General features: G+C 39.2%; 1 protein-coding gene across 1 annotated transcript; it reads right to left on the reverse strand.

Moving 5' to 3' along the window:
- Window positions 1–5,079: 5,079 nt before the first annotated feature.
- Window positions 5,080–15,397, reverse strand: LOC119734504 (cerebellar degeneration-related protein 2-like). Its single transcript, XM_038208037.1, has 4 exons — window positions 15,149–15,397; window positions 13,490–13,602; window positions 9,587–9,735; window positions 5,080–6,127 (listed from the first exon to the last, which is right to left on the reverse strand). Exons 1-4 carry the CDS (start codon window positions 15,264–15,266, stop codon window positions 5,209–5,211), a joined length of 1,299 nt encoding a protein of 432 aa, XP_038063965.1. The 5' UTR covers window positions 15,267–15,397; the 3' UTR covers window positions 5,080–5,208.
- Between the last annotated feature and the right edge of the window lie 667 nt (window positions 15,398–16,064).

Here is a 16,064-nt window from a genome sequence, read left to right on the forward strand (position 1 = left end):
CATTTCATTCCAGCGCAGTGCCAGTTTAGTGTGAAATTTTGACTCCATGAAATAGACTCATTGGTTGTACTGCACATGCCTTTGTTCAACTTTTAAAAAATAATAGGCCATGTGACAAGTCACATGTGAGGGCTAGAGTCCATATAAGGTAAAAGAGACCGGATTTTATAGGAGTCCAAATTTCAAGTGACACCGGATGTAAATCATTTTGAATTAACTTCACCATTTGAAACAATCGACTGTTGCAATCATTCGAAATGACTTTAGAGTCCAGTCATTCTTAACTTAATTTAGTCCATAAAAATCCCCCGCCTGAAACCAAATTCCATTTGAGTCAACTTGACTTGTTCTAAATACGTCTAAGGGCCTACTGATATGGCGCTACTTTGGAACGGTTTAAATCTGTGTCAGAAACACAAATGTACGTACATGTAAAACCCTAAAAGGCCATACATGAACAAACTTTATTAAGTACACTGATAATTTGACTTAAACAGTTTTGGTACTTAAAAGTTGTACCGGTAATTTCACAAGACCCACTATTAATAATTTAGTTTAAGACAAGAATTTGAATTTTTTAGAGACGCGTTGGTACATGTACATGTACCATACATGTACCATGCAACAGCTTGTATTCCTGTTCAAGTGGAATGACCAAAAATTATTGATAGCTTGAATTCATGTACTGGTACATGTACGTGGCAGTATTTCGCATCAGAAAAACAAATTGGGAAGAACAGTCAAAACGATTATCTTTGGTAAACTTGGCAAATGGAAACTGGTAAATCCACCCCCCCCCCCTTATTTTTCCGTCAATTCTGTCAACAACTGAGCGACACCTTACTTTCCATACTTCTAAAGTTTTCAAATGCGTACAGGCAATTCCACAGTTACTCGCATCGTTCTGTTTGCATATTTGACATTACGAGTGAGGTGGTCTTCATATTAGTTGGACTATTTATTTCCTATTATAAGATGAAATTTGTGCGCCGGGGTGATATAAATCAAATTAGGTTTTGCCCTTCACCGACGTTTAAACACTGTATACTCAGTGTGTTACCTCCCGAGTGAAAGTTGGAAAAAATCACTCGGGTAGGACTCGAACCCACGACCTCCTATTTATTTCCTGTTTTGCATTATAACCATACATGTACCCAATATTCAAGGCTTTAAATTCCCTGACTCTAAATAAGTTGAATGTTCCCTCATTTGAGCTTGGCACTCTCTGGAAATGTGGTACTCGCATTACACCAAAAGGACATGCCAAAAATTGGCTAAGTTCTTTTTAATTCAGTAGTTTCCTTAGAGTCAAAAATCCTTGTTTTGGCATCAAATATAAACCTTTCTTCACGACTTAAAAAAACACAATCTCACAACAGCACGTACATTTTGCATGTGTAAAATCAATGTTCTAACATCACTACCTCAAATTCATAGTTTTAGCCTCCAAAAAAACAAAACAACTTTTGTATAAAAATACGCTTAACCATGTTCCATCTCACTGGCACACCACACAAATAAAAGTCTTGTCTTCCCCTTTGCAATGTAGTTTGAGGTTGTCATGCTTGTAGTTCTGAAGATTTTATAAATTTTCCACTTTTCATTCATGTCCACTTTTGCTAGGAACTGCCCTTACACTGTTTGCTTGGCCACCTAATGATAACTTTCAGAACCACTGTTTCTCATTCGATATTATTACGAGTAAACAGTATTGCGCAAATTGATACTGATAGCTTCCACAATACAAATTGAACTGTATATATTTACTGGCATGACTGGTGGGCGATTCCGTAAATTCCAGCTGTTACCAAATGGTACATATATCCAACTACATGATTTAATGAGGTCGTAAAGGTGGTAGTACATTTGGTTGGCCTGTAATTGTTTGCTCTTCATTAGATGTCACATATTAGTAATGTATCGCATTCACACTACCAACAGAAGCTCATTAAACTGTCCGACATGTACATGTCCGAATTTACGGCATTGTCCTGGTACCATACACGCACAAACAGTATATTCAATTGTTTCATTTCCAATAATCTATCCTTTAAAAATAAAATAATATAGAAATGAAACAATACGCTGAATATAATAGATACGTAGATATAAATTGTACCGCAGTTAATTACATTTGCATAGCGACGAGAGCCAAGTTCCACGTACAAGTTATAAAATATTCATCTCAAACACTGACCTTGCTCTGTTTTTTTCTTTACCTTGTTCAGTTAATTATGTTAATGCCCCATTACTCAAAATAAATTGGCCATTATCAGTAAGTTAACAAGCTTTGTCACTTTTTTATTGTCAGAGTAATTTGCGGCTAGCTTTTACCCTTTTTATGTGGCATCCTGAGCTCACTTCCTACACTGTACGGTAATTTGTCAACATGACTGATTTGATGATCTAAATAGACCAATTTTCTCGTTTATTTCTCACCGGTTTGATGGCTCCTTTTTCAAATTAAGTCATTTACGTGTAGACGCACAAAACCCCCAATTTATAACATGCACTCTTTTGTTAGGCGTGTCAGCAAGCATGTGTTCGCATGAACATCATTCATTTGTGGAAATTTAGGAAAAAAATTCCGTACTGGATCACCACTTTTTTTCAATTAATTTTCAAGCGCCAAAAGTTGCATCCTTTATGGTTATTCCCTCCACTTTCCCTCCTCTACTCTCACCCTCTCCTTTCCTTTATTCCTATTTATTAATCAGTCACATACTTCATCGAGATTCGAACCTCGGACTCTTGCTTGAAACACAAGACTTTTAACCGCTAGGCCGCGCACGATCGCTGTTGCAATATCAATCTTTGGATGTATTTGAAGTATCCATTGAAATAAACTAAATATTCATGAGAAAATAAATATTCATAATGACATATTGCACTATCATTGGCCGGCTCATGCGTTGTCATGGTTGTCGATGTCATGCGTATAACGTACCGCTGTCTTCCAGACACTTCAATCAGTTTTTTGATCAGCTGCTTCAACTTACATGTAGTTCTGCACAACGTGTGCATCCAAAATGTGCTCTAAAAACACATTTTGCCTAATTTTTTTTTTGCATTTACACAGCTTCCTGGATTCCTCTTGGGTGAAATCACAAGGTGAGGTAAAAATTCATGTGTTTGGTGGCAGGTAAAGTGGTGAGCCAGTATGGAATTTTTACCGAAATTTATGTTACCGTGGCAACTTGACCTCTTACCGGGTCATTTCTGCTCGGATTATAAAGGCACTGACTTGAAACCAGTTTGGTCAAAGAATATAATAAAGTGCAGTGTTTAAAAAATACTACTGGAAATAATACTGTTATCTACAAATAGGGCAAATATAAGGAAAAATAAGTACATTAATCTGTTAATAGCAAGTTCAAAATGGGACTGCTTCATCAGAAAATATGGCGAAGAGCTTAGTAGACAACTGGCATGTAACATCCGGAAAAAAGGAAGGAAAATGTCTGCAGAAAAACGTCAATTTTGTTCATATTTAAGAAGGATGGTTTTAAAAGGAAGACCAAGGTTTGAAGGCAGATTGAGTTGTTTTCTGGTGGGATAGATATTTTCCGAGGCAAAAATAAATGGTCAAAAATCAACACAACACCCACAGGTGAATAACGAGACATCCACAATGATTCAACAGCTAACAAGTCAACCTCGTCCCCAGGGTGTCGAGCAGTACGCGCCCACCACTACCTGCTCTCTCACCCTGGTATTGGATCATTTGCATCTGCAAGATTTTTGAACACGTATGCAAATTAGGAGTAGTCTGGTGCCTGCCCGTGCGTTACATTTGCGTTTGTTTTTGCATGTGGTGTCTGGGGTAAAAACAGAATCAATTCGTCGCAGCGCGAGCATGGCGTGAGTTACGAAAACATGATTTTATTTTAATTAAACTGTTACGGTCTTAACGAGACAACATGCAGTATCACATTTCATGTTAATATTAACAAACTGGAAAGGAAATGAATATTTTCGAGAAGGCGTGGACGAATGATCGCGAAAACACGTACTACACGTTGTGAATAACAACACCAAGTACACAATATAAATCCATTTCTAGCCAATTGCGGTATCGAATCAGGATGCAGTCTGAAGGAAGTTTCCTATCCAGGGTTTACTATTGGAAACAACGTTGGAAATAAAGTAAGCACTGGGGACGAGGTTGCTAACAAGTATATTCCACAAGTCATTATTAAACAAGTCATCAAAAAATGGAATGTGCAATGTACACGTACATGTACATCATTACATGTACATTGTTATAAAGTCATGATCTTTATAACAGTAAAAGTCAGAGGTAGAAGCGTACTGGAAGTAATGCTGATCACGTAGTGAGAGTTATGTACACGCACGTGTTTGAAATTAAGCTAAGAAAAATAAAATGTCAAGTTGATACTACATGTAACTGGATTTAAAACATTCTCACATCCTCATCTTACATATGTGCATCTGAGTAGTTGTTATTTGACAAGCTTTTCAGATTTTGCCAGTTTAAAGCTATAGTCCATCATTTGCAGCTATCCGAAAAGTAACTGGTGTAATTATTGTTGAAAAACATACTTGGTTGAAAGATAGTAAGGGGACTAAACTCCCTGTGAAATTATTCTTTCTGACAAACTGTCATTTTGAAGTAATCAACGAAAGAAGGCATTTCCAACGGTGATTCTTAAGAAGCACCGTAGGAAAATTTAAAATAGTAGTTCGTTTTGTTATTCAGCGCAGCGCGCACAAGTATTGGAACGACGCACACGTGCGCGCGGTTGTTGTAATTCGTCGAATCAGTGCGCGACGTCGCGTATAGCTGCAATTCAAAACAATTCAAAACATGATTCAGTAACTTTTGATTTGAAATTGAGATCTTAGAATGCTGTTTTTCTCGGAATGTACAGCTGAAGCTTAGCTGAAACTTCATCAGGTTAGTTGTTCAGTATCCTTCATTAGATTTTGAACTCTTTTGTTGCTTCAAACGAACAAAATGCACAAATTACAAATGATGGACTATAGCTTTAAGTAATTTTTTCTGTGTACAGCCTATTACAGATACATTAAAAATAAAAATCAACATGAATAAATTCCAAACAATAAAATCTGCGACTATCTTTCGCGTATACATAGATAACTGTATAAGAACCCTGTTTTGCATGCATTTTTTGAGATTATACACATATTGCAAGTTTTCCTTTATTTCATTTTATTTTTCATTTTTCAGCTTGCTCCACCATTTCCAGATTCGGATTGTGAGAACTGAGGTCGGTGTATAATCTCAAAAATCTCGTTGAAGAGTTTCTTGTACTCGGGCGGCCCGTTCTCAAACATGGAATCCATGGGGCTACCCTGGACACCTTTTGTCGGGGTACCAGCTAAGGTCTGAACCCCCGTCTCGGCTTTCTTCCGGATGCTGAGAGTGCGCGGGCGGATGTTCTCATCCCGGAAGGAGCCGCACCGGGACCTGAGGAGCAAGGAGTTGTACCTGTCCATCAGGGTGTGGTACTGGGCGTCGATCTCTCCTAAGAGGGACACGCCCTCATGTTTAGGATGCCCAACCAGTTGGTTCAGCCTCTCCGCACTCATAAGCCCCTCCTCCTCCGAGATGCCTCCCAGCTCCTCCACTGACCCAACAACGCTACCCGCTCTCCCAGCCTTGTCCCCACAAGCTAGGGCCTCAAAATCCGCATTGATTAAACTATCACAGTACTTGCACACGGCCTCGTTGGCGCCACTCAGAGACTTGTAGTCCTTCTTGATGTCCTCCATCTGACCTCTGACCTCCAGCTCCTTGGTCTTCTCCTCCAGCAGTCGGTTCTCCTTCAGGAGCACCGTGAGCTCGGCCTCCGAGTCGTTGATTTGCTGCTCTCTCTGCGTCAGCTTCTCTTGCAGGTTCCTGATCGTCTGATGCATATTCATGAGCTCCTCGTCGTGCAGTGTCTCTGTGTTAGCCACACCGAAGTCGTGACTGCGGGCGCGGCGGAGCGGATACGCTCCCGTGGTCGCGCCGAGGGCCTCTAGGATCTTCTTCTGTCTACGACCTTCTCGCAATCTCTCTCGCTCCGCCACCTTGAGTTGCTGGATCTGGGTCTGCTGGTCTTGTGTCTTGACTTCCAAGGAATCAATGGTGTCATTCATTCTGTTAGGAAGGGGTACATGTACCAAAGAGGGAGAATGCTTTTTGAAAAATTAGCATTAACTGTAAACAACAGAATGTACAAAGATCTTAGCTGGTAGGGTACATGGTACATAACATGTACACGCATGTAGGTAAAGTTACACATTTTTTTGTATTTGCTTTGAAGTACTGAACTGCATCTTTAATTAAGATTTGGGAATTATTCCTACCATATTCGAAAATTGCGGCTAAATATCTGTAATGTAATAGGGCTATTTGTCTCACTTGTATTGTGCTTTACTTGAAGTTCAATCCAAACAAGAAGCTAGAATTTCAGCCCCTATGTGATTCTAATTTTAAGACAGCCATCATCTGATCTCTCCCGGGAAAATCACAAATATAATTTTTAGTTCCGTACCCCTACCACCTCCAGCCCCCCCCCCCCCCCAGGTTGAGATAATGCTTTAATTGGCTATTTCTTCAATGTTCAAATTACAACTTTATTCAGTTTCGCTGCATCTCTATTGGCTCTTATTTCATGGAAAATAGCAATACCAAAGCATCCTTATGTGAGGCTTACCATCTTTTGTAAGGCATATGTGAGGCGTTCTGACAAAATGAGACGGAACTGGGCACAGTCCGTAGTGGAGAAAAATGCAAAAATATACTAAGGCCCAAAAAAAAAGTCTCTGGTTTCTGGTATGCGCGCGCGTCACCGTAGCCATGCGCGTCGGCCAAATGACAATGAATGAAAAAGTTTTTTTTTTCACTGAAAGATGATGTCTCAAAACCGCCAAACTCACTACCGGTAGTTTGACTGGAATCCTGCTGCTGTACAACTTTAACATGTTTTTAGATGGGGTTACAATCGAGAATAAGCTTTACATGATGTATGTGGCCTCTCTGGACTCCCATATATATTTGCACTAAGTTTAGTTAGGCAGCATTTGCAGTCATCAGCCGACATCTGAAGAAGAAAAAAACGGTAAAAAAAAAAAAGCCGCGTTGCTGCACCACTTTTGGGGGCAAGCTCCATACCAGAAACTGGAGACTTTTTTTATTTTTTGGCCTAATTAAAGGCATGAAAGGAGACTTTTTTAGATTTTCAAATTTATTTATTTGTAATTGCTGGTATAGGTACCGGTACACTATGTCTACTGCCCATGTTTTCAAAGAAAAAGTAAAAAATCGTGGAACAAATGTGTTTTTAACCTTAACTCCCAAGGGTAAGTTACTTAGGTCCCTTCCTCATCCTTGCGAATTCCAACACCATATGGTAAACTGTACACATAAAGAGTTAGACTCTGTTTATTTGTGGTACATGCCTAACCCCAGGTAAAGCATAATCAGTTTACTAGTGCAGTACTCACTCTAACAGATTCCAACAAACCCTGGTGTTGGAGTTTAGCTGGATGGAGATCATTAGGCAAATGTTAGGGATAAAAAAATGGTATCTTTCATTTTTATGACTATAAAACTTGAAACTCTGAAAGCCTTTTATTTATTTATTTATTTATTTATTATCCACATCCAACAGCAGAATAAACCGCCAATTACAGGACTCCCATATATATTTGCAGTGATTGTACTTTTTTGACATGTTAGAAATGCGAATTTTAAACAGTCATAACTTGTCAAATTGAAGTGCATCAGTATTGTAAAGAGAATTTTATTCTCTTTCCTAATACCAGCAAACCCTCATTTCGACCTCTGCCCAGTTCTGTCTCATTTTGCCGAAACGCCTCACATAATACCGGCACACTTGCTTCCAAAGCACTGTGTATAACATGTATAATGCTTACAACAGTGTAATCCCATAGAGCTACATGTAGGTCCTAGCTCTATGGTACCGGTAATCCTTACAACATGTTGACATTACAGCACACATCAAATCCAAGTCATAGTGCAGTTCAATGGAAGACCCACAAGGTTGAATAGAGTCAATATTGCGTTGCTACCGACTATTGTTGTGAAGTGCAATGGTCAATCTAATTCAAACACTACATTGCACACCAACCTCTTGAATTTTTTTTTTCTAGATAAAAAAGTGGGTTACTTTTAAAAGGTTTTGGATAGTTTTCCTCTAAGATCTGCTAACTTCAGATTTGCACATAAATGCCTTCTGTACTAAAACAGCGAAAACTTCAACACAAGATTAAATGAACAAAAATATACATGTAGTAGAAAAAAATCTGACGTTATAAGGCCGAATATGCATTTTAAACATGTTAAATGAAGGAGGCGGGCGCTTCTTCTTTCTTTTCCCAAGTTGGTGGATTTTCCAAGATAGCAGATAGATTCTCCATTTTTCTAGACTATTTTGGTAATACTACATGTACCATACTTTGTGTTCAAAGGAGCCATTTAAAAACCTTTCTGCATAGCTACAATGTTGTTGGAAGCAAAAGAAAAGACACTAATTTGACAATGTACATTATACAAATGTACAAACCGGGGCACTTGTGCAACATATTGCAAATGTATGAATAAAAAATGTTCTATAAAAGTGTGTGGCCGGGAAAAAAGGAAGCAGGCAGGAATGAGAAACTGGATTCTTTTTTTTCCATGGCCTACTGTAACTAACTGACCTGGAAAGATAAGATATGATTATGACTATCACACGTTTACATTACAAAAGAACTGATTAAATGGAACAGAATAAAAGACTACCCTAGAAAGCTGTTGATTGTTGGTTAGCTTCTGGCTGTGGAAAGATCACTGCCCTACTCATCCCCACCCTCCCCCCCCCCCAAAAAAAAACCCTTAAAGCAAAGCGTATATAAAATCAGTCAAAAAGTAAAGACACGTCCAAATCATATGGCTACGGCTAGCAATAGGCCTACATATGTCTACGGAACGTAGCTTGCAGCCGCTCCCACAGGCACATGTGTAATTGGAAGCCATGGGCTCCGTGCGCCAACAAGAGAGGGCACGTTTTTACTTCTTTTGAGAGCTGCGTGGACAGGACACACAGCGTGTGTGGACTGTATTGTACTGGCTCGTGTGCGAATTAAGTACGCACAACTTCCTGAATGTGCAAAAGTTATAGCCACCGCGTCTTCCCATGAGCGTCAGGCGTTGTCGGCGCGCGAATACGTTCGAATAAAACTTGCGATGGTCTCCGAGACTATACCCGCCTCCAATAACTTTAGATACATTCGAAATATGCAGTGGATGGGTCGGGAACCAGTCTAGGTCAACCCCAACTCTCCTTTTCTGGCCGTTGATGGGGTACTTGTGCACGGAGCCCATAGCCAAGTAATAGACCAATATCATATTGCGGCCATCGTAATATTTTTCCCATTCAAATCAATGTAACCAATGCGAGGCTGGAAGGAGAAATAGGCTGGTTCCTTTTTGCACAAAAACATTATCATTCAGTTCTGTTATTGGATACAGGGAACATGACAGAAATGGTGGCAGCAAGATAAAGATCTATACATGCCCGATTCTGACACGACCCAACTGCAAGTTCCTTACCTAAGAATCCGCTGCTGCGCAGTGCGCAGTTCATGCTGCAGTTCATGTTTGGTCTTTTCCGTCTCCTGAGCGTTGAGATCCAACTGCTCATAGATGTGGGCCTTGGACTCGGTAACGTCACGTAAAATCTGCAACTGTTTCTCCAAATACTGCCGACAAATCATAAAGCAATGGTTATTATGCTGGTTATAGACGAAACCGGATTATCTGTCCCAAACCCACGGCCCTGCCGCACCGCAAAAAGAGAAGTTCTATTCCACTTTAACCCTAACTCCCTAGGCCTTTTTGCTAGGATGTAGCCTCGATTCTTCAAAATCATCCACTTGGCCTCATGGAAAAATAGCATAGCCTCAATCCTGCAAATTCCTCCAAGTTAATTCTTGAATACGGTCCGTGGAGGGGTGACCACTGCCCGAATCCTGCAAAATCCTGCAGATATGTTGAGGCTTGGCCAGTGACATCCTGGAGTGGTACGGAGGATTTCAGGCATAATCCAGGCCTATATTTATGCATGACTGAGCAAAAACAACACAAGGTCTGGCCCAAGACCTTGACAAAGTGCATCCTACGAAATCGGTAACGCACTTTTGCCATGTACAATGTAACCTCAATCCTCCAAATTCCTCCATTTTGGCAAAGAGGATTTTGAAGGATTCAGGGCGGTTAGGGATAAATATAAGTTCCATCACACGGTCACAAGATTGGTGGCTCTGACCAATCAGATGACGAGGATTTATTCAGGTGTCACAAATAATGAATGTTTCACATTCGTGCAATCGCCCTGTGGAATGGAACACATCTGCCACCTCATGAAATTATTCTTACCATTGCACTCATAAACATTCATGTTCTGCTTTCCTTCCACTGGATTGGAATGCTACAAAATGTAGTCCATTGCAATTTACTCCTCAAGTATTGCAATATTATGTGCTCCTGGATAGAGAGGGGCAAGTACATGTAGGGATCAGGGGTTTGCCCAAGGACACAGCATAATCGCCAGAAGCTGGATTCAAACTGTTGACCAATACGGACACGTTTATCGCAGAGGCCCCCTTTAATGGTGAAATCATTGTACACACTGTTGTACATGTACAAAGCAACTGCCCCGTGACTGATTATCTGAGCAATAGCTAGCACAAGATGCTGTACATACAGGGTGAGTGAAAAAAAACGAAACCCAATGTCGGGACCATTGTTTTAGTGAAGTTCTACATGTAGTGCTTTCAAAATCTAGGATACGAAAGCCCAATTCACAAGCTTTGTTTAAGTACCTGAATCATTCAAATCACTTTTCAAGTTATGGAATTTTAAACACAACCGCAGTTTTAAGGTTCTGTCCACGGATCACAAAAAAGTTCAGTTTTCATTTTGCTGAAAGAACACACACTTCCTTTATGATCCGTGGACAGAACTTTAAAACGGTGGTTGTGTTTAAAACTCCGTAACTTGAAAAGTACATGCGTGATTTGAATGATTCTTGTACTAAATGAAAGCATATATGAATTGGGCATTCATATCCTAGATTTTGAAAGTGCTACATGCAGAACTACACTAAAACAATGGTCCCGACATTTGGGTTTCACTTTTTTTAATCACCCTGTAGTTCATCTTGTAACACTTTTAAAGGAAATGTACAACATTTGCTTAAATTACTGCAGTTTTCAGAAATAAATGGATTTGGAGGATAAGTATGTTATAGAAAATATTGTTAAACTGACTTGTTTCACGTTTTGGGCTTGAAGATGCTGGAAAAACCAAGAAAAACCTATCATGTTCTTGTAGTCTGGTTCCCTGGTCCCACTTAAGATGAAAGGGAGCAATTTATACACTTTGGGGAATTGTAAGTTCAGAGAATCAGTCTATGGCTTGTACCCCTTCACAGGTGTGTAATCAATTGCAAAGAATAGTCAGAATAACTAAATGTGGACAATTAAGAACAGTTTTTGAAAAATAGCCAGTTTTCTCCAATGCTGGTCGGCCGACCAGCGTTGGAAAAATACAGTTTTTCTTGAAAATGTCAGCACACCAGGAGCCACGAGTTTAATTGATGCTTTAGACTATAAGTCCCCAACAATTCAGTAAGGTATTTCGTGATAATTTGATCGTTTCAGTTTTTTTTTTACAAATGTATTAGCAAATGTTGTATTTTGCCTTTAACATGTCTCCCCAATTCCAAGAAATCTGCATCTGAAAAAAGTGTTAACATTTTTTGGACCGCCCAGTATATTTTGAAGTTATTCAGCCATCAATTGAAAAATCTTTTGAAACAGGTTGTTTAAAAAGGGTAATGGTATCAAGGTTTATCCAAACAGGAAAGGTTAAAAAGCTCATACAATGATCTGACTGAATGTTAGTTTCAGTCATTTCCACACATTTCCTCTTGCCATTCAGTTCTCAAATGTCACTTCCTTTTTAGAACTAAATTGGACAAACCATTCAATTTAATTTTTTTTTTTTCTCAAAACTTCCTGGTTGAAGAGTTTTTTCTCCGAGAGAGAATTTTTTTTCTCATCTGTTTTAGAAAATTTAATTACCTCACTTTTCTTCATTAAAATTGAAAAGCAAAGATGTGGTACATGTACTAGAATTGAAATAAACTGTAAAATGTATTCAACAACATAACAGGAAAAGAAATTTTTCATGTAAACCAATGAAGTACACTTGTACAAGAACATGTGTATGTTGGTCCCAAAAGAAATTGGAAAATAATTAATGGACAAGTGCAGGGTACCGTTTACCCAAAAAGGTATTACTTGTCCATTGAAGGGTAAGTCCAAGAAAAGGTCCCCTTTTGTCCCAGACGTAATGCCATGATTTCTTTAATCACATTATCATCACAAAGACCAATATTAAATAAACGTTCTTGTGGGTATTCTCATTGCAGATGCCCAACAGTAGAATAAAACAAATACTGCAAGTGAGACTTGCGCAATTCCCCTGGCATGGTTTCAGTTTTTATAAAGTAAGTTAGTACGGATATTTGTCAGTGTCCCCAATGCCCTAACCAAAATGGAAGATTTTTTTGTTTCGGCAATAGTGACCTTTGACCTTTGACCTGTCGGCCCCAAAATCAGTAAGCTTCTTAAGACTACCGAGAGCAACCCACGAACCAAATTCCAAGTTCCCAACTAAAGTATTTCTCAAGTTATCATGCTGACAATGTATCTATTGTTTTAGCAATAGTGACCTTGACCTTTGACCTGTCACCCCAAAAGCAATAGGCTTCTTAAGACTACCAAGAACAACCCACAAACCAAATTTCAAGTTCCTAAGTAAAGTATTTCTTAAGTTATCATGCTGACAAGAGTTAACCTAACAAAAACAGGACACACAGACATACATATACAAACACAGACGGAATACACTATTGCAATCCCCCTCCGGCTTACAGCCAGGGGGACAAAAACACTGAAATCTAGGAATATCTTAGGAGGTTAAACGTTTGTTGCCTATGGGACATACATTTTTGTAGCATGTACAAATTGATTCTTGGACCTGTCTCCATGCATGTTTTTGTCTAGCTCGTGCACAACTGTAATACGTTTTCTCAAAGTACTTGACATCTAAGAAATGTTGAACAAACCCACATGTGCATGTGGGTCAGACAATGGCAGTACTGACTGGACCTTCTCTCACCAAATGTCCCCCCACCCCCTCACCCCAAGACAAAGAATTCTGTCAACCACCTTTCATCCCATCAATTTGGCCTTTTTGTATTGGGCAAAATCTTCAGGATCAGCAAAAGCTGGCCCTAAGAAGGGGATGCCCTAAATATTCTGTAGCGCCCCCCCCCCCCCAAAAAAAATAAATAAAGCAAATTAAAAAATGGTGATTTAAAAAAAAGGGGGGGGGGTTTAAATTCATAACATTCGACTCCTGAAATTCCAACCATACGGTACATACCACAATCTGCATAGCTTGTTCTTCATTTTCTTGCTGCGCTGCCAGCAGATTCTCATCCAATTCTTTATTTCTCTCGAGCAAAGTCTTGCCCAGTTCAGCTGCAAGATGAAGATCTGAAGGGATCGGGAAACAAAAGAAAAGTTTCATGGATTTGCGTTATTGTTCATTTATTTATTAATTTTGGTAATATTGTAACGCAAAATATTTAAGCACATTGTAACATAGGGCCCCATAAATGTTGCCAATTTACTGGACTACCTCCGTAAATAAAGGCCACACTTGGAACATGTACCCGAACATGTAGAACTTTGTCAAGTTTTCATTTTCACATTTAGACTTTGTTTGTAGTTTATCTATAATGCTTTGGAAGCACACTCACCCTCTTTGCGATAAAAAATTAATCCCCCCCTTTTTCAGACGTCTATATTTCGTGTAATTTCCAGATTCATTTTGCACACGTTATCTTACCTCAAAAATAGACGTCTGATAAAGGGGGGATTAATTGTCTATCGCTTTAAAGAGGCTGAGTGTGCTTCTAAAGCGCAAGTAAACTACAAACAAAGTCTAAATGTGAATAAAAACTTGACAAAGTTCTACATTTTCAGGTACATGTTCCAAGTGTGGCCTTTAATTTACTGAGGTAGTCCAGTAAATTGGCCACATTTATGGGGTTAATTGTAACCCAAAATATTTAAACACAAAATACAACACTATTAAGTATTATTACCCAATCGTTTTCTAAGGTCTGCCAATACATACATGTATCTTAAAACTGCATTATTGGGCCATATAAGGTAAAAGTTCCGTGTTTATTTCTCTGAATTAATAAAAACACATATGATTTCTCAAAGAGTAAACTGGAAATTTCTCCTTACACCCGAATAGTAAGTGCACCATAGTATACATCATCTTATTAATTCTCGATCTGTACTGGATCCGTAAAGTGGCAAATTTTATCGCAAAATTAAAACCTAGCACCTATGTCATACAAGTCATCCCAGCTCTATAATGGCGATTCTCCCATGTCATAACTGAGCTGGGTATTAATTAGTTACATTACAAGCTAGGCCTAGTAAACAAATAAATGGACCACCCTCCCTCATCCCCCCCCCCCCCCCACCTACCCACCCACTCACACAAGTGTGTAAAAACGATCTTCAATCGTGGACCTAATGGGCCTATTGTCCCCCTTTTATTTGTACTAGTTTTAGGCAGACCTCCCATATGTTTTGGCAAATATGTGAACCCTATTCAACCATGGAGGAAGGATTCAACATCCCCTATTGAATGCAAAAACAAACACACACACACCCCCTCTCAAAATAACTACTACTACTAGGCCCTAAATAAAACATAAATAAAAAGTGCGGAGTATTTGCAAAAAGATTCAACAACAGCAACATAATCATGATATTGATAATATTAATATTAAATTTCAGAAGGAACGATTTTCAAAATGATCTTATTTCAAAACTGGGGTCACTACACCGGCAGCCTTTGTTGACGAACGTACAAGTATACATGTATCTGACATGTATGAACCATCAATGACACGACGAATGAGTCATGCATGATTTTCGATTGCGGTCGATCATGACACACATATTGAAGTTTGAACACAGTACATACAGTACAGTAGCACTCTGCACTGGCACTTACCGTTTTCATACCAGCCGTCAGCCAAATCATTCCCCATTTCTTCGTCGTCAAAAGATCCCGAATCCGCCATGTCGCCGCCTCCTCTGGGCATCCTACTCGAGTACATACTAGACCACATCGAACCGCTCCACAAAAACTGTGAGAATCCGTGTCAAAATCTGAGAGATCGTTGAATGTTTACATTATCCGCGACCCAAAGCCGGTTGAATGAGCGAGAGTACGCGTGGCAAGTTTACGGTCTGCTTGAATAGCGCCCTCTATTGGCGTTAGCAGTGGACTCTCATTTCATTTCCGATCATACATCTAATTCACATCATAGTCATACATACACTGCAACAAAAAGTTGCTCAAAGTACAACCTGTTATAGATGAACCCCTAGGGCGTGTCAAACGTTGCAATATTGGACACAATCAGATGATTCTGGAAAATTGCAGATTGTTAGGGCGTAACCTTGTATTTCTAGCAAAATTGGGCAAAAAAAAAATGTTTATGAAAAATTATAAATTGTATACCTTGTATATTTAGTCAAATTTGGCAAAATCAGATTTGTATGAAAAATCTAAAATGGTAAGGGGTTAACCTTGCTTTTTTAGCAAAATTTGGAGCACATTTTCAAATTGGGCAAAATCAGATGCTTCTAAAAAATCCAGATGTAAAGTTTCCGCAAAAACAGCTGTTGAAAAAGAGCCCAATGTTGAACTTTACTGAGTCTGAGGTCTATCGAGGGGATGATCCTTATTTCAACTCCCGGAGATTCGCTGACAGTCTCTATTTTTCTTTTTAAGAAAGTCGAAATAGCTGAAGAGGGAGGTGAGAATCTATATGTGCCCAGATACAAAGAGTAGAAATCTACGCGTCTGCCTTTTGAAAATACACAATTGCGGTGTTCATTGTTGCGTAATGATCCGCCTAGCA

The sequence above is a fragment of the Patiria miniata genome, unplaced genomic scaffold (assembly GCF_015706575.1).
Source record: "Patiria miniata isolate m_02_andy unplaced genomic scaffold, ASM1570657v1 HiC_scaffold_27, whole genome shotgun sequence".
Classification (NCBI taxonomy): domain Eukaryota; kingdom Metazoa; phylum Echinodermata; class Asteroidea; order Valvatida; family Asterinidae; genus Patiria; species Patiria miniata.